The sequence below is a fragment of the Ooceraea biroi genome, chromosome 4, assembly GCF_003672135.1.
Source record: "Ooceraea biroi isolate clonal line C1 chromosome 4, Obir_v5.4, whole genome shotgun sequence".
NCBI classification, from domain to species: Eukaryota; Metazoa; Arthropoda; class Insecta; order Hymenoptera; family Formicidae; genus Ooceraea; species Ooceraea biroi.
Window position 1 is genome coordinate 426169 of NC_039509.1, and position 19738 is coordinate 445906.

General features: G+C 44.1%; 1 protein-coding gene across 1 annotated transcript; it reads left to right on the forward strand.

The window, feature by feature from the left end:
* Window positions 1–84: 84 nt before the first annotated feature.
* On the forward strand, window positions 85–19023 carry LOC105283577 (paired box protein Pax-6). The gene is made up of 6 exons (XM_011346442.3): window positions 85–1719; window positions 9845–10021; window positions 15235–15375; window positions 16133–16525; window positions 16829–17013; window positions 17422–19023. Exons 1-6 carry the CDS (start codon window positions 1230–1232, stop codon window positions 18001–18003), a joined length of 1968 nt encoding a protein of 655 aa, XP_011344744.2. The 5' UTR covers window positions 85–1229; the 3' UTR covers window positions 18004–19023.
* Window positions 19024–19738: the final 715 nt, after the last annotated feature.

The window sequence follows — 19738 nt, forward strand, 5'->3', positions numbered from 1 at the left end:
CGAGGCAAGTCACGTCACATTAAATCTTGATCTCACCTCGACGAGCAGCAGCAAGTCCTGGGAGCCGCGCGGGTAGGGGTAGGGTGGGGGTAAAGCTAGTCTGGGCGCGCTTCGAAACCACGAGCGGAAGGCAATCCGCTCGAATCCGGCGGAGCGCGAGCAGGTTACCCCGGTGGCCGCAGTCCTCGTTGCCTGTCATTGGAGAAGGGAGCCTTCGTAGGCGGAAGGAGCGAGAGGGCGATCGACACGCGAGAAAGAGTACGGAGAGGGAACACGAGGAGGAGGAAGAGGAGAAGGGGGACGTGGTCACGAGCATCGTCGAGGACGCCTGCGCTCCAACACTCCGCGCCTTCGGCTCTTCGGCTTCGACTAGGCTCAAGTACCGCGACGACGTAAAAGCTCGCGTCGCGATGCGTCGCGACCGTCATCGCGCGAGCGAACAGGAAGTCATTCCGCTCCGTTAATCGGACCCGCAGGACACGCAGCCGCGACTCGCGTGTCCTTCCACCTCACGTGACGAGTCTGCCCGCGAAACGTGTCTGTGTCGGAGGATACTGGCGGACAGTGTGTTTTCGTAGTGCACATGTGACAGTTCGATGAACACCGAACGTGAGGATGACGTGAAGACCAATATCGGGGACTGCACTCACTCGGCAAGCAAGATGGGGTTGTACTGAACGCGTATTGAACTCTTACCGCGTCCATGTGAAGAAACATGCAAAGATAGTGGAGGATCTATCTGAACGAGCAGAGGACAGCTACTTGACAGTTTGACAATCGTGCAATTGGCAAGTAAACTTATCAACAACTCTTACAGAACAATTTTTCGAGATGGGAGATCGAGGAATGTCCACCCTTGCAACGATATCCGACGCATAACGAGAAGAACGAATTTTGTCAGCCGTGTACTACGAACGCGAGAAAGCTTGCAAGGATCCGAAAGCTCAATAGCCCTAAACAATACGTTCAATCGACTCGTAGTCATCGAGAACGTTCGTTGACGTTCCGATTACACCTGTTCAATCTTCTTAGGAGCCCGATCCGATTATTCGTTCGATCTCGGGGATCGCGATTGCCCTGCACAGTGAAAAAATCCGTTGGATGCGAGATACGAGGCAGAGGAGCACTCCGAGGATAGACGTGGTGCATCCGCGGAGGTGGAGGAAGAGCAGGAGAGGGAGGAGCCGCGTTGCTGAATGTGGAGGGGGCGGAGGTGAGATCGTCTGGTGATGATGATCGGTGGCGGCGTCGCGACCCCTCCTGGTACTGCCAAGTCGGCGGCTGCGATCGACGGCGAAATGGTGCAGGTCGACGGCATTGGCAGTGGTAGTGTCAGTGGCAGTGCTAGTGGTAGTGGTAGCCCTGCGACGGGCGCGACCACCACGCGCCTCACGAACAATACCAATAACGGCAACAATAGCAACAGCAACAACAACAATAATAACAACAACAATAACGGCGACGTTAGCAACAACAATAACGATGGACACGGGGTGGCCAATTGCGCCGGCACGACTGCTGCGAGTGCGGGCGACAAGTTCTGCTGCCAGGACGATGACGTGCCTGCCAGTACCGGCGTCACTCGACCTTGGGAACCACCGTCGCCCACCTTCTCCCAGACGAGATCGCACCTGCTGCAGGTCCACCCGCCGCATCACCATCAGCACCCGGCAGCCCATCACCATCAGCAAATGAACGTGCCGGCTTCTTTGATAGATGGTGAGTACTATGAAGGCACTCGCGATATTCAAGTCTCAAAATCGAGTTCGAGCTGAAGTCTGATTATCGATAGATTCGAGGCTTATCGAGGATTTCTTTCTTTCTTTAGTCTGCTCACACAAGGTTTACAGTAGCTCGACTAACCGATTTCCAGTCATCGAGAGAATGATTGTTCACAGATATTGTCCATCTTGATATATGTGCGCAAATATTATTCGATTAACTGTTCAATAACAAAGATGTTTGAGTGCACTGAACTCGGTTAACAATTTCCGTAGAGTAAACGAACTCAGAATGAGAGAATCATGATAACAGACATCATAATAATATTTTTATCGAATTCTACGATTTTTTTTTCTCAAGCGTGTTAATCTGCGACGATAAATATCTATAATATGATTTTAAAATTCGGTTTTAAGCGCGATAAGTAGTTGTTCTGTTTCTTGCCATAGGAACAGTCTGTACATTTCGATACTAATCGAAATTATAATATCATTCTGTGTTCTTAAATGTGAGATAAGGCAAACGTATGTGTAAGCAATGAAGAGTCAATTAATTCGGTTGTCCCTGCGATAAATCGATAATTATGAGACACGTCACACGCAACGTCACTATTTACAATCGTGTTCCATGCACTTTATTATAACAAACTTGCAAGACGGCGTTATTGAAATTTAAAGCCGTTGTTTAACGTGCCTTTAACCGAACACATTAAAAACACTTGAATACACTCCTGGGACTATTGAAAGTAGATACAATAATCGACGAAATATCGAAATAATGAGAGAGTACGTGAAAGCCAGGACCACCAGCGAAATTGTATAATGATTTTTCTGGAAACGGATTATTGAACATTCTTTTGATGTAATGTTATCGTATTGGTTTTTGATTATGCTTAATCGTTACGAGAAACGATTGATGTTGGACTAAATTAACAGCAGTAAAGATGGATCTTCTTGTCAACGATATTTTATGTTTATGTGTTTAATATGTACATATATTATCATTTATATATTATTTTATCTTGATCTCTTTCTCTCTCTTTCAACTTAGTTTCATTATATTGGGTTGGCCAAAAAGTAATTGCGTTTTTTTCCAATAGATGGACATACATGTCTTGAAATGTAACTAACTTCATTCTAAACCGCAAATTCATTATGTAGGTTAACAACTCACAGTTCAAGCTTGTTTTAGAAAAAGAAAGTACACGATTTCGTTAACAATTGTTTGTTTGCCGTCGATTTCAAAATGGAAAATCAAAAAGAACATTTTCGTCATATTTTGTTTTATTACTTCCGAAAAGGGAAAAACGCTGTGCAAGCTCATACAAAGTTATGTGATGTATATGGCGAAGATGCTTTAAAACTGTGGCAGTGTCAAAATTGGTTTACTAAATTTCGATCTGCAGATTTTAATGTGAAAGATGCACCACGCTCAGGAAGGCCAATCGAAATTGATGATGACAAAATAAAGGCACTGATCGATTCCAATCGGCGTTTAACGACACGAGAGATTGCTGAGAATCTTAACGTATCGAAATCGAGTGTTGAAAACCATTTAAAACGACTTGGATACATTAGTAAGCTCGATATTTGGGTACCACATGAGCTCAAAGAAATTCATCTCACTAAGCGTATTGACATCTGCGATTCTCTTTTGAAACGTGAGGAAAATGATCGATTTTTGAAACGTATGATAACAGGCGACGAAAAATGGATCGTCTACAACAACGTCAAACGAAAAAGATCGTGGAGCAAGCGTGATGAACCTGCTCAAAGCACTTGAAAAGCAGATATTCACCAAAGAAAGATTATGCTGTCAGTCTGGTGGGACTTTAAAGGTATTGTGTATTTTGAGCTGCTTGCAAGGAATCAAACCATTAATTCAGACGTATACTGTCGTCAACTGGATAAATTAAATGATGCCATCAAACAGAAACGTCGAGAATTGGTGAATCGCAAAGGTGTTGTGTTTCACCATGATAACGCTAGACCACGTACAAGTTTGGTCACTCGTCAAAAATTGTTGCAGCTTGGATGGGATGTGTTACCATGATGTTACCACATCCACCATATTCGCCAGACCTGGCACCATCAGATTACCATTTGTTTTGTTCTTTGCAAAACGCCTTGAATGGTAAAACCTTTACTGCTGATGAGGATATCAAATCGTTCTTGGAATTGTTTTTTGCTGAAAAAGATAAGAACTTTTTTGAGCGCGGAATCATGAAGTTACCTGAAAAATGGCAAAAGATAATCAAACAAAATGGACAATATATTGTTTAATAAAGTTTTTGTTTCCCATGAAAAATTCGCCTTTTATTTATATAAAAAAAAACGCAATTACTTTTTGGTCAACCCAATAGAACACTTAATCTTTAAAATGGATAGAAAATATGATTGCAACACAGCTTTCAAATCACACTAATACGATTGAAACGTCAACAGAATCGATAATCGTGCAATTCGTATTCTGCAATTAATAAACATGTACATTTAATCACTATATGTTTCCGATAGCGTGGAAGATAAATGTATTCCGTGTGACGACAAATGAGCATATTGATTATATCTGTCTTGATGGGAGATAACCGAATAATTAATTGAATTATGAATCGCCTTACGATCTTTTGCCGCGCCTTTCGTCCGACGCAAGATGGTAACTACAATTAACATTGGACACCTGTACACTCGAACACCTGTATACGTCCCGTCCCGTATCTAATTGAACCATTTCACGCCGTCGAAAGCACGAAAAAAGAATCTCAAAAACGCATTAATTGAATCGTGACTTTGGAATCTAATTACGAAAATTGCAATGGTGAAATAAATCAGAACCGATGTTCGGCAATACATATTTCTGTTTCGGATTAAAAACTGTCGCGATATTAGTAATAGCGTCGAAAGCATGCATATTAAACGAGCCGTCGAATACCAGTTTTCGAATGTTTGCGATACCGGAGGTCATTAACTCCGAGCATGCAAATACAAAATCCGAAGGGGACACGAAATTCCTTCTCAAATCTCCTAACAAGTGCAATGCCCATTCCGTGGTGACATTCTTAACGTTATCGCTTCATCAACGATCGATCGCGTCACTCATCCAATCGCCAATAACCAAATCATCGAGAGAGGTGAAGAGAAAGAGAAAGAGGTGAGAGCAGAAACCGCGATCACTGCGGATTAGCGTCCACCTACGGCATATCAAAGCAGGTAGCACGTAGGCAATAGGTGTCTTCGGTTTCGCGAAGCAGGCAAAGATAGAGTGAAAGAGAGAAGGATACTACGAAAGAGATCTTCCTTGTGCTCTTTGGCAGCGCTTTATAACACTCGTGTCTAATCAGACATAACTAACGTTCACGCGGTTGTCGGATGCAGAACGCTCCGGCTGCTCGCTGGTCGAGGCTGCCGGCTCGCGAGATATCCCTGATAAGGGGGATGATAAGGGTGCGCGCGCGATTGGAAGCGTACCCCACGCGCCTATGACGACGTACCCAACCACCGCGCGTTCGCGGATCTCCTCTCGTGGTTTACACTTGCCAGATGGAACATAGGGGCTACCAAGGCGCACCGCACTCGTTCGGAACCGGTTTCAATGCGTTGGCAACAGTACCTCTCATCGGGCACGGCGACTCGAAGGTATTACTCTCGTTTAACGCTCAATACGCGTCCGTTCCGGAGGGGGTGCTCTCGATCCTCTTGCTCTCGATGGCTCGTACGCCGCGCCGCGCGTGTTCGCGCTCGCGGAGCACTTGGTTTTAGAACCGCGGGATTTTATGGCCACACCCAGGCCATTTCGAGACAGGTACCACGTAGGCAGTAGGTGTCTTCGACAGCGAGCAGAGAGAAGCGGAGGACGATGTCATGAAAGAGGTCTTCCTGGTGCTCTTTGATAGCACTTTATAGCACTTGTGTCTAATCGTATAAATTATACGATTATGAGAGATATATTGATTACTCATAACTTATATCAAATTTATATTTCGCGATTACGTTGATGGTGCAGCATTCTCACCTCGATGTAGTATCCATTATAAAATTTAAATTGAATAAATGCAAGAAATCCATCTATCGTCACATTAAAGACACTCAGTATAAACGCGATTAAAATGTGCGCTGAAATTGATTCAAGCAGAATGATATTTATAAAAATCTAGAAGCTAAAAAGAAGTCTGATAACTCGTTGTGGCAGACAGAGAACAAATCCAGCTTGACTCGCGTAGAACTCACGCTAATCCACTTTAAGACCCGATACGAATTCTGTTCGCTGTTCTCGAAGCTATACTCGATACTCGGCAGTGGCCATGCCGCTGAGTTTTACGACCGTGCCCAGAACGTTTTGAAACAGGTACACCTCGAGGCTGATAACTGTCTTTGTGCGGTACTTTGTTACAGTCTTGACGACCAATTGTCAAAAGTGTCCGTGAGAGAGATGTGTACTGTGCACGCGCGGAATGTACTACTTATCGGAGTTACAATTTCGTGAACGTGGACAGGATCCTGCCCTCCGACGCTAAATTTTACGTCCATCAACGTGATCCTTCTAAGTTTACGATCATAATGCGTTTGTAGTCACGCTTAATTGTAGTAGCATGCCAATATGTCAGTTGCAGCGAGAAAAAAAAGAAACAATCTCGCCTTTTTTTATCGCGCATTCAATTGCGTGACGTGTTATTAATTGTGATAAAATTGAATTTCGGATGATACTTGGCGCGAATGACGCAGATGTGGCACCAACGATGCGTCATGTTCGCGGATAAACGTAAAATTTATGAGCAATTAGGCACTAGATGCAATTATTACGATGCCGCGCAACGATAACGCATTCTACTACGCGATTTTATGATTACACCCTAGCTGCGTCCATGGCGCAAGTGGCACATGTATGACACACACACAAACAAGAAATGGATATCTTCATCTGCAAATGAGTTCCCACTCAGCTTCTCGGGTACCATCTCGTCACGGACTCCACTAATCACCGAGTCATTACGTAAAATGCTTGCCTGTAGCTATGTGTATCAATTATCGGCTACGTGTACAACTTGCTCTTAACACGATCGCTATAGATTATAACGTGATAACATAAGAGTACCTTTTTGTGAGATATACTACCTGCAAGTGCAAACGTAATCATCTGTATATCCTTCAACACCTCTAAATCTTGTTCTACGCGTGAAAAAATTCAGCGACAGACATCCGCTCTGATCTTACTCGCAAAATTTTATCGCCGAGTAATCAAAGATGCGATAATTTAAAGATAGGCATAATTAAGAGTTAGCATTAAGGCACACATTCGACTTTTGAAACGTATTTCTCTTTTCAAGTGCACGCATAAACTTTATTATCTGAATGCCTCCATCTTTCAACATTCTCGTCAAATGATTCAATCTTCGTTGTATTCTATACTTCTATTCGCGTTCATGTCGCAGATCAGTGATCTGTGCTTAAGGGTTAACTTGATTTCGCGCATCGTTAGCGAAGCGTTCGTGGCGCGACATGGTTTTACTCGAGATCCGTGGGCTTCGGTCCGGATAAAACCGCTCATCGGCAGCGAGAAACGATCTCACGAGTCCACCGATCCCGCAGGAAGAGAGAATCGGCCTTCCAGTTTTTCTGTCTATTATCTATTACGCCGTGTCAAGCGATCGGTCTTTACCGGCGGCGATTTCGAATATACGGACGAATATACCGCGAGGCCTGATGCCAGAACTCGTTCAGAACCGGTTCCTGCCTGGTGTCGATGCAACGACGGGACGCATTTCTTTCTGTGCATCGGCTACTTTCGTTTTCACGACACCTCCGATCGCTTTGACACGAAACGAGCGTGGAATGCGCGCCCGATGTGCCATCCAGGCGGACGAGACGGGTGCCAGGACTCTCAGAATTCGCGCAAGTTTTATTCGCGTTTCGAGCGACTGCCGCGAACAAGATTCCTCGAGAAATAACTTCAGCGGCACTTCGGTTTTGCCATAAACTCCTCGGGAATTTCGCAAACGTAATTGAAGACCCCCATATCGTGAATTAAATCATCGTGGCTTCTACGCGATCTGCATAATCATTTGATTCCATACAAAGCGTCTTAAAACCACCGGACTTTTCTTTTAATCAGTTTTATTAGATGATTTCAAAATAATTTTTTCTTAGATATTGAGAACAAAGTGTTGTCATACAGATTTCGAACAATAATAACTCAGAAAGCCTAGAATGACAATTGATTCAATTAAGAAGTTGAATAATTAAAATTGTTATAGAAAACATTTTCGATAGCATTTTAATGTCTGCAAAAAGTGTCGCTTCCATTACACTCGCTTTCAAATTACACTAAGCTGATCGAATGAGCTGAAATTCTACTTAAATATATTATCGGATAAGGAGCCATTAATAATTAGCTACTTGGTGTCACAAGCTGCAGAAACGGACATTCGATTGCGCGGTTAACAAATTGCAAACGATCCACATAAGATGCGTCCGTCGTACCGATTGGCGATCCACCCGGCTCATAAAGGACTAATTAATTAAACATTCTCACTATGTAAACGAACTACCGCGTATTCGTCCGGTCCACTCGTTAAAACCAGTTGAAACAACGCGATACAAATGATCACGGCGGACCTGTTTTCTGCTAACACTTGGAATTTAATTTCGTCCAACGATTTCTCCTCTTTCTTTTTCTTTCTATCTCTTCCTCTCTTTCTTCCAACGATCGCTGGGATCCTTTCGCAGGATCGAGTAAAAAGTAATTGCGTTCGTCGTTCGTAAATGACAGCTACTTTGCGCTCTTAATTTCGCTGTATCGTTTGACCGTAAATTGGCGTCCGCGCGGATCGCGCTGAACGTTATTAAGATTAGTTGACAGCGCGATTACGAGGAAGTCGCGCCTGCAATAAGTACATCATAATTTTAATCGCAGTGCCGGCACTCAGTAATTAACATCTATCGCGCGTTTAATTCATATTATCTTGAAGCGCGCGTCGATTTACGCTTAAACGTTCGCTTCGAGTTGCGTCCGCGATTGCACTGGACGTTGTATAATTAAGGTTTCCTCTTGTTGTAGACTATTTTCTGTGCGTCAATTTTCTACTTAGCGCAATCATAGCAGGATCTTCACTGAACGCCTGATTATTCGAAACTTAGCGGACAGAATGTATCCACGAATCGACTAGAGATTAAGAACGAACGATCCTTAATAATGTCGTGTGTCCGATCGTAAATTGCTATTTTCCTGTTGCCATTGCTCGAAATGTCCTGGAAATTACTCAGCTGTAAATTCATGAGAAAGATTCAATTCGCGCGCGTTCTTTTGAAAACTTACGGAGATCTTTGTATCTAGCGTAGATGAATTGTTTGCATTTGTGTAACACGCGTAATAAAGTGAATTATTAATGTAATAATAGACCCTGTATGGCCCTGAGTCAAGTATATTAATGCAAAGTTAATGACGAAGGATATGTTTTTATTGAGTCTGAATTTACTTAAAGTGATTAACTCTTGCGTTGATTAGTTGATTGACGTGCCAGTGGTTATTTACGAGTGATTATTTACGAGTAGAGATAATTATCGGTAACTGAAGGCAAAATTGATAAAGATTGAGAATCAAAGTTTTTGTAATATTTTGCAACTCACGTCAAATCATTGCAAAAAAGTGAAAAAAACGGTGCAAGGCAATTTCGATGAGTATAAAACATCAAGCGCTTTTATATTATTACCCTGACTTCTACAAGAATATAAATTAATTATCAACTACGTGCGACAGGTGCCCTGAATGCGTCCTCGACATTCTGAAAGATCGCGTCACTAACAGGATCACAAGATCACTTGCAGCGATTTAAATTAATGCGAAGTTGAACACGAAGTGCTTCACCGTGACCACTTTCGTTACAGCGATTACGCAGACAATTGTTAATTTAACGAGGCATTCAATTGACTCCGTGGGACCTGACGAAGATCTTCGTTAAAAAAGTAGATTCGGAGATGATTATCTCGGAACGTAAAGTCATCCCTCGAATTTCGTTAACTCCTCTATAAGCATAACTCAAAGTAAGATATACAAATCTCGTGAAAGTCACGATAAAGTTAAAGTGACAAGCCCAAGTAGTAATAGAGAAATGTTTCTCGGATTACAGGGGTAAACTTGCAAAATTGCACAGCGGGTCCCTTCGCCAGCGGCAACAGCGGCGGTGCATCGCGACAGCGTCTAATCGAATTGTCGCATGGATTAGGAGCACTAAGGCACTACAACGATCTCGCCAATCACGTGCTGTCTCTGAATCAGCAGGGCGCGGTCGTCACGAAACTTTTGGGTGAGTTTTTGCGAAATTTACTCTTGCGATTTACCGCGAAGCCGAAGAGAGTCGTCGTCCGGATGTACATGTATATATATTATATATGCTCGATGTTATATGCCGTACATTGTCTCTTATCATCGATGATACAAGAATATGCAAATTATTGGGTGACATTCCGAACGCGAGAACCTACGTAGGGGAACCACTCCGTTGACATATCGCCATTATGTTCGTCAGCTGCTATACCTATTCGCGAGTATCGAGCGCTGCACGCATTACGTACGTACGTAATTTGCAGAGTCGAAGCAGAAATCATCCATTTCTATTCTACGTCCCGAGAATATCATCGATTCTCTAGAAATGAGAGAAAACAGTAGATTGCGAAAACATACAAAGTCGAGAATCATCAAGTTGAGCTGCGAGAGATATACCGTATTTGTCAGATAAAATTCTTAAGCATTATTCATTTTTAAAAAATCTTAGCCATCAAAGTGTCTTCAAATTGTCCGATTTCTTCTTTAAAACATTTGAATTAATAATTGTGTTAGCATTTACATCGATTTAATGTATACGGTTCTCTCGTCCGTTCTTCCTTTTCCCATCTTTGAGGTTTGCATAATTCGCAATTGTAACTTTTTGCTATGATTTCGTGCAGCAATCAGCAATTGCTTCAAACGATGCCGCGTTAATATCTCAAGTATTTCCAAGCGAACCAAAGAACACGGAGAACAACACCGAGTGCGTTTGCAAGGCACGTACGTAACGAGCATCATGAAGAGCGCAACAGCCGGCCGAAGCTCGTTAGCTCGCAAAGATTAACGTGTAATAGGTGCTTCTTTCACACGTTAAAACTTTAGCACCTTGGCAAACGAACTCGAATAATTCGTCAATGTTTGCGCGAATCATTAGCTCCTCCCCGAGAAAAAATGGACCTATGTGATCATATATGATCATACATAATTGGCTATATATAATAAGATCCGAAAATTTAAAATTTAATTTAATTTTATATGATGATATATAATAATGTCAAAAAATTGGCGCGATATGATTTTATATTTTATACTACAATCATATTTGATTAGATCTCATTATAGTTGTATACGTATGAAGAGATCCGATAAACATATCTTATATTATTTGATCATATATAATAATATGTAAAATTTTGTTTGATATGATTATATCTGTATACAATCATATTCAGCTAGATCTGATTACACATAAAACCAGATCTGTTCAAACATAATCATGATTACATTAAGATAAGATCATATCGTGCCAAAATTCGGACATCACTATACAAAATAATATAAAATTTTATATGCCATCAGATCTTTTCGGATCTTATTATGTATATTTACATCTGACCATATTATATCCATTTTTTCTCGGGTCTACATTCCGGCGAGTTAACGCAGAATTTAGAGAGGTTCTCGTTTCTTCTTGATCTTGAGAAATATAGACTCAAACCTCTTTCGGAGGTAGTTTATCTCGCTTTAAAAGCGCATTAAGAATTATACATTACATGACACATTAGCTTCGAGCTAAAAGTATTATTTATCTACTACTATCTTTATAACCACAGAGCATGGTAAAAGTCGAAACTATATTATATCTTGAGAGAGTTCAAATCATTCAACGAACCACGCCCTGCGCTTTCCGGCGTTCGCGCTTTTCGCGTCAGCTTTGAGCTGCTCTTCATCCGCCTTCGACCGCCATATTCCGCGAGGTAATGCACACCAGGGCGCTTTCGCCGAGGCGGGCACGCGAGTGCGATCTTGCACGCAAGAGCGTGGTGAAACTCGCGGAAATTCACGCTCTGAACGAGATCGAGAATCATCGGTTGCCCGCACGAGTGTACAGGAGCCGCGATTGCGTTCGAGGAAAGGCCAGAAAGACTAAGAAACCAAAGGAGATGTCGGAGAAGAAGAAGAAGAAGAAGCGGAGGGAGAAGAGGGATCCGCGCGCCGAGAGGCAAGCAATAAAAAATGGAGGCGAGCCACCGAGCATCGCCGTGGAACGTCAGAGTTTCTCTCTTTCTCGTAGAGAAGCCTGCTACCTCGCGGTCCTCGTTAACTTTACGAGCGGCTCGTAAAAATACCGTTCGGGGTCTGCCTCTCTCGCGGCGCGCCGGTAATGTCTTCATCTCGCTGGATACGGACTCCTTAGGCGTCTCGAGGTGAATATAATGTACCATAATCGACCGACCGATTACTTAACGACGGCGAACAATTAATCCCGTGGAATCACTGGCACTCTATCGAATGGTCCGCTCGTTGATCCGCGTGTCACCCGAACGAGAAGGAAGTGACGTGCTACGACATCGCGTCGCTTTGCTGGCAAGAAAATTGATACGAATTGTATTATATTAGCGCGCTTGATCCGTCAGTGGAATAAATTGCTAAATCAACCGTTACACGTATAAGCTACACGTAGAAGATTCGCTCAGCTCCAATCATGGTCGAAGATTTGGTAACAAGATACAAGAAATTGGGAGTATTGTGTCATGCTCAGCCAATTCATATGAAAATCGTATAGCGGCAAGTGAACATCGTGGTCAAGTGGCGAACGGTGAATATGGGACTTTCAAAAGTCGTGACTTGACTTCTTTGATGCGTCAATCACGGACAGATCGCGAACGTCAAAGATCGAGACCGCGAAGATAAATGGCCAAAATCCGGAGCGTGTCGTAACATACTTAACGTGTCACTATCGCTATTAGGATAACTGGATGGCAATCGCGAGGACAATGCCGGAGGCGTTCCGGCTGTTTGCTCGTAATTTTTATCGCGACGCTGTTCATACGTTCGCCATGTAATTACGCTAATCCCTTATTATCAATTCATAAAAGAGATCGCGCCATGGCTCGCCGAATGCACGCATGCGACGCGCGCTCTGAATGCACTCTTCTCACCCCGTAACTACTCGCGTAACCGCGCCGAACTGACATCCCGGCCGATTGCGCTCGCGAGTAACCCTAACCGGCTAACGAAATTGGCTTCGTGCGGTTTCTTTTATTAAAAACGACGGCGCACCGCGCTCGAGAATCTTACGTACGCACGCACGTATGCGCTCACATCCAACACAGAAGCACACCACCGAGAGCAAACCAAGAGCGAGCAGCAATGAAAGACCGGGGAGGCTTGACGAGGAGTAGGCAGGGAAAGATAGACAGATAGAGGAAAGAGAAGACAGAGAGCAAACTAAAAGACGTGGAACCAAGAGGGGCAGGGGGAACCGACGAAAGAGCGAGACCGAGATAGCGGGTCGGGGCAAGGAATTTGCTCGCGGCATGGATACCTATTAGGTGGGTACATCGTTTATATACCCGGCACGCACTTCATCCGTGGGAGCGCACGCGATACCCTGCCGGGTTTAGCCGTCATTATTGTTATTAATAATAGTACGTAACGACCGATAATTGCTCAAGTCTGCCTGCGCCTCTGGTTTCCATTACCTTGCCGGTCTTTCTGTCTCTCTCGCTTGGCACCGAACTGACGTACGACTCCGACGCGAGTACCAACGCGCGAGGAACCTGGCGGCCGCGACAGAACGCGCGACTCACGGATGATGCATGCACTTCGGCGGCATACGAGCAACGTCGTCCTTCCACGATGAGCCCCGCGCGTAATTGGGGTCGGAAGGCGAGTCTCGATGGGACCCTTTACGCTCGATGGTTGACGTTGATGTTAGCACGCGAACGTGACTATCGTTTCTTCGCTCTTACGCCGCCGCCGTCAGAGGCAGGACAAAAACAGCGGATACATGAGTACATCTCAAACGCGATATTTTGCTACCGCGAAATTAAATGAGAAGTAAGAATTTTGTGTGACTCGACGCATAACTATGATCGCAATTGTCAACTATGTCGAAATGAGATGCACATCTCTTAGTGCTATGGTTACTGCCATTACATCATGATGAACGAACAGAAAAATGTACGAAACGAACAAAAGGACAATGTATCTACACAAGAAATTTTTATTCTTTATTATTTCTTTGATCTTTGATCATAGTGGATTTTATCAAGATGAGATAATAGAACTCTAGAAATGTGTATATGTGTACATGAAATTATTTCAAGTTTAAATATACTTTCTCCTTCAGAAATTGTGAGGATATTTCGTAATATTATAATGTAATATATAAAACTTCCGTTGATCAAACTATGTATTTTACTTACACGCCTTTGGTAGTAGCAATAATTCAATCGATGATGCACGCAGCCTGTTCGTACTTGTAATATGTTTACTAGGCTGTTGTGCGACTCAGCATTCACTCGCATGTATTAATTAATTCATGGCTAATTGACTGCTACGTTGCTCATTGTCTCCCCCTCCCCCACGCGTCTAGTAGTAAATTACAAGTCTAGTTTCTGAATACGATAGCGGCAGACTTCTAAAGTACGTGTTCTTGTCTATAAGGCTACTTTACAATCTCACATATATAAAATAAATTTATTTTCTTGCTTCAGAAAATATCGACTGGCAAGCCATGATAATTTTTACCAATGGCTATTAATCCATTTAAGCGTGAAATCTAATTCTTAAACATGACGCGCGCGATAATGGCGCTAGATATGTTTCGGATTAACGCGACCTAACGCGCAGCGGTTACACGTGCGCAGATAATTTCCTTGTATCACGATGTACATTACGTAAGGTATCCTCGTGCTGTCCTAATCGCTGCATCATGAATCCGCCCAGATACGAGAAGATAGGATTGATATCCGTTTGTGGTAGCACGCGATCTTGAGCATCGCTATACTACAATATTGGCGTGACTTTCGTAATATCATATGTTACCACTTGTATTCATCTTACATTTTACCGCGACGTTCTCATATCCATTTTAAATGACCGAACGAGTTCTATTCTGTCTCACGTGGAACGATATCTGAGGCGACGAAATGCTTATGAATAGTATAGATTATACATGTAATAACGGCCATTGTAATATTTAATATTATAATTATCGTTCGCCCTCCACATCAATCATGTCATAAATTGTGAAAATTACATTTCGGTTTCGGATGCGCGTGCATCGCGTGATTTTCGGGAATTACGGCGAGCTTCGTGATTTTTGGCGTGACCGCGCTGCCGAACAGGGCGCAAAATATAAATGCGCCGTGCCGCGGTGCCATTTACGAGCGATTTTATCGGGAATCCCGAATGAGACTTTTGCCAATGCACTACGTCCTTGAAACCCGCTTTATCGTGTTTCAGGTACGCTGCGCCCGCCGGGTCTGATCGGTGGCAGTAAGCCGAAAGTAGCGACGCCGGCTGTCGTCGCCAAGATCGAGCAATATAAAAGGGAGAACCCGACCATCTTTGCTTGGGAAATTCGCGAGAGGCTGATCTCCGAGGGTAAGATAATGATGTCGCTTCGATTGGATCGGCACCTGTCGAGAAACACGTTCGAATATACAAATTCAGATTAAACGAACATACATTTTTTATGAGCCGAGTCGCGCTTATAAAAACTGCGACAGGAAGAATAATAAATTGCAAATTAGTTAGAATTTTAATTTACGTAGAGCAATTACGCGCGTGCGCGGCAACCAATGATCACGAAACATCCAATGACGAATTGGCCAACTTGACTAACATTGACATTGACTAAGTTTTTTTCGCAATGTATCCTGGAACGCGCTTAGTCATAAGTGTCACGTCTTCATCAGCGCGATGCATAAAATAGCGTGTTCCTTACTTAATTATGCTCGTCCTCCGTAAGCCACGCGAGTGCAAACGACCCGTGATTACGGACGCACGTATGAGCAACGTGTAATTTAGCGAAAGAATTAAGAAACGCGTTTCTGCGACCTTACGTCTTGACACACATCACTGTTCTCGAATCTTCGTGCGAATATCATTATAGTCGTCGGTAAACTTCAACGCGATTTTACTGCACACAATGCTCTCACTCAGAAAATTCAACAAAACGTACCATAAAAAGATCCTCGTATTAAATAATGAAACAGTTGCAACACGAAGGTTCACTCAACTCTTTCACATTTCCAACGAAGAGTATCGCGTTGAGTGTACGCGATGATGTAATTCCCAACACTTTCACGGCTCCGACTCGTCTCGCGTTAACAGGGACACCGGAATTCGCCTGTTTCAGGAGTCTGCAGCAACGCGACAGCCCCGTCAGTCAGCAGCATCAATCGGATACTGCGGAACCGCGCGGCGGAACGCGCGGCTGCCGAGTTTGCGCGTGCTGCCGGCTACGGCCTGTACGCGGCCGCCGGACCGCATCCTTATTTCAACTCGCATCAACATCCGACGACGAGCCACCATTTGCCGGCGGGCTGGCCGGCACCAGGAGCAACTGGACACCCGTGGATGCTGCCGCCTCTCGCCACCGGCATCTCCGGCGCATCCGCTCTACTTCTACCGCCATCCCTGAGCCCCGGTGCGGCTGCGGCCGCGGCCGCGGCCGCGTCCGCTTCCGTCGCGGGTTCTTCTGAACACGCGCTCCATGCCGCCGACGCGATCGCTCGGGGATACTTGCAAGGTGACGAAAGAGATCTGTGATGTGCTTGGCAATATGAAATCTTCTCGGTGTAAGAAAAGGAGAGATTTTACTTGGTTATACAGAGGTATTCAGTAGCTTAAATTCTGAAGTTGGACTATTCACTAAAACGGGAATGAAAAAATCGAGAAACAGGGGCAAGAGAGGGTTTCTTATAATTTCTGAATAACGTTTGAGTTTAAGACCATGATTTAAATTTTCTTGTCGAATGCATCAGTTTTATCAATATGAACGGGTTGTATTCAGAGACACAGCCCATAGAAAACGTGCTTTGTTGATATGCAGACGGCGACGGAGACGACGGAAGCTTGGACGGTTCGGAACAGCCCAAGTTCCGACGCAATCGCACGACCTTCAGTCCGGAGCAGCTCGAGGAGCTCGAAAAAGAGTTCGAGAGGTCGCATTATCCTTGCGTGTCCACGCGCGAGCGTCTCGCCTCGAAAACGTCACTCTCGGAAGCACGCGTTCAGGTAAGAATCTACCAGTCACAGAAATATAAAGACGCGTCGACGCAGGGTCTGATTCTAACTGCAGACTGATGTTGCGTGAAACAATTGAAAAGTAAATTACAAGAAATGTCACAGTATTGCGAGAGACTGCATTCAGAGAGAGAAAGAGAGGGGGAGAGAGAGAGAGAGAGAGAGATTCTTGAATAATAACTGCTTTGCACAGAAGCAAGAAAGCGCATCGTTAAAACGATGTCGAATTGAACATTCGATTTGGATATTCCTCGATGAACATCAGCACGCATCGATGTCGGCACGCAGCATCCGATATTTGTCAAAGTTGGAACAGGTCCTGCGGAGGACAACCGCGTCATTCCCGAACTCCCTTCTAACTTGAACGAGCGTTCTAACGACCTAACTCGTGACTCTTAGGTTTGGTTTTCCAACAGACGGGCAAAGTGGCGTCGTCACCAGCGCATGAACCTCTTAAAGCGCTCGCCACCACCGCCCCCGCCACCGCCGCAGCCGCAGCCGCAGCAGCAGCAGCAACCGCACTCCGCTACGTCCGCTATGGAAATCGGCCAACGTACATCCAGCTGCTCCATCGCCGGCATGGGCGGCGAAAGTAGCGCGTTCCGCGCGGTCGTCACTAACTCCACGAGCAGGGACACTAATCTCACAGACAGACCGTCAGAGAGGATTGACAGGCTCGAATCGGCGCCAAAACAACCGGAGAAGAAACCCAGCGCCTTCCGGATGATCAGCCAACTGGTGGGTGACGACTCGTCCGGGCTCTCGAGACCGAGCAGTCCCGTGTATGAGCAACATCAGGGATCCGGACTCGGGCCTAGACCGGGATCGGCGCATAGGATACGTTACGATCAGGACGAGGACGAAGACGAGGAGATCGATGTTCAGGACTCTGATCAGGACGTACCGTCGTCGCCACCGGTCGCTTGGAGGGATCATTGGACTGATCAACAACCGTTGGAACTGACGAAGCACGATCGTTGAGCTAGATAGATGTGCGCGTACGGTGAATATCTTGGTTTGGTCGGTCACGGCCATCAAATCTGAAGTGACATTCTTTCAGGCGAAAATCAGGATCTACGTACAAGTGACCACGTTGCTATTTATTTATTGGAGAACCTCTCTCGCGAGCGGGAATAATACGTAAATCGCGTGAATCGTGATAACTATCGGTTGCAACTGATTGATGAAGTGCAAACATGAAAGTGTCTTTCGCCTTGCGGTGTCCAAGATAAATCGTGAGAATAGCGGATGTTAAGGCTGAACGTGAAATGCCAATCGGTAGCATCAGCATTTATTCGATTGGCACGCGAGTGATCGAGACGTGCCGTCGGACGCGGCACCCGTGTATTTTAGCATTTCCTCTCCTCTCATTATTATCGAGCTCGACTCTTTCCTATCGGTTGAAATCTTCGATATCTGTAGAACTGCTTATTACACGGAATACGAACGATTTCTTACAATGATGGGTACGAGTAAATGTATTGCGAGCTGCGTGTTGTTGAAACGCAATATCGTCAGTGTCTCATTGTAATTATTACTGTTGATTAAGTAGGTGATCGATGCACATCGCGTGACAGGGGTAAAACGCTGTTAGTTCGCTCAAATCTACCTGAGAGGAGTCGCTCGTGTGGATCGAGAATAAGAAATGTACCGTGAGCGATGAACGAGATCGTTCGAGCTCATTCGGAACTAGTCCTAGCGAATCATTATGAGATATATAGAGGTGTGCGTTATCTAGGTATTTGAAATAGAAATAAGCAAAACCGTAGATATAAGAGAACTGTCTGTTGAAGTAATGTTTATTTAAATGAATTCGTTTGTAAATATCTACACGGCGTGTCACAATTCATTCTCTCTTGCGAACTTGCGAACTTTTAAGAACTCTCTTCCAAATTTTCTCTCTGTCTATCCTCTTAACTGACGAAACGATTTTCGGCGACCCACAAAATGTCCGCACAATAAAGTATATCATATTGAAATAAATTTACATGAATATCTGACGTTATCACTCTCATCAAATCAATTTCCTTCCATTCCCAAGTAAAATAATAAATGAAATAATAATTATAAGCTATATGGGCAATATTCTCTCAAAGCTTGATTTTTCAACTATTTATTTTCGTTCTTAGAAAATAAATTGCTCGCATATAAACTTTAGAAATTAAAGGTTGGTAAAGTATAGAAAAAATACGAAACGTCTTTGTTGATAACTCGGACTTGATCCGTTTGCTCTGGTGAACCGTACATACCTTCATTAATACATTGAGAGTTCTATAGACATCAGTATCAGTAAGGAATCAGTATCATAAGCAACTATAGGTACTGATTTACATCGCACGGCAATTATCCTCAGCGGAATATATTTCCGCATATCTGCTAACGCAATACAGGATATTCTGCGATGAAATGAGCGGCCGAAGTTTATCTAATATTTTCCGTACTTATCTTTTATTAAATCGCTCGCGCGAATACCGACGTCGCGGACATTCTCGCGCGATCGCACCCGTACATTTACTCGAACCGCCGTTTTGTCAACGACCGGAGGAGGGAGGGAAGACACAAAACGTGTACAAGAAAGGTAAAATTGCCAATAGTTATTTCTTGCTTAATGTTCCATAGAACACGTCACAAGTCTGCCAGTTATCGTTCAACTTCCTGAAAAGAAATTAAAGAGGACGATGTTATCCTTCTTCCCCGCGTAAACGCTTCAATTATT

Bases quoted from the DNA above. Each gene is read 5' to 3' on its own strand.
- LOC105283577 (XM_011346442.3), top strand. From the start codon at position 1,230: ATGATGATCGGTGGCGGCGTCGCGACCCCTCCTGGTACTGCCAAGTCG. The intron at 1,720-9,844 runs GTGAGTACTATG...CTCGGATTACAG, and splicing joins GCCGGCTTCTTTGATAGATG to GGGTAAACTTGCAAAATTGC. The intron at 16,526-16,828 runs GTGACGAAAGAG...GTTGATATGCAG, and splicing joins CGCTCGGGGATACTTGCAAG to ACGGCGACGGAGACGACGGA.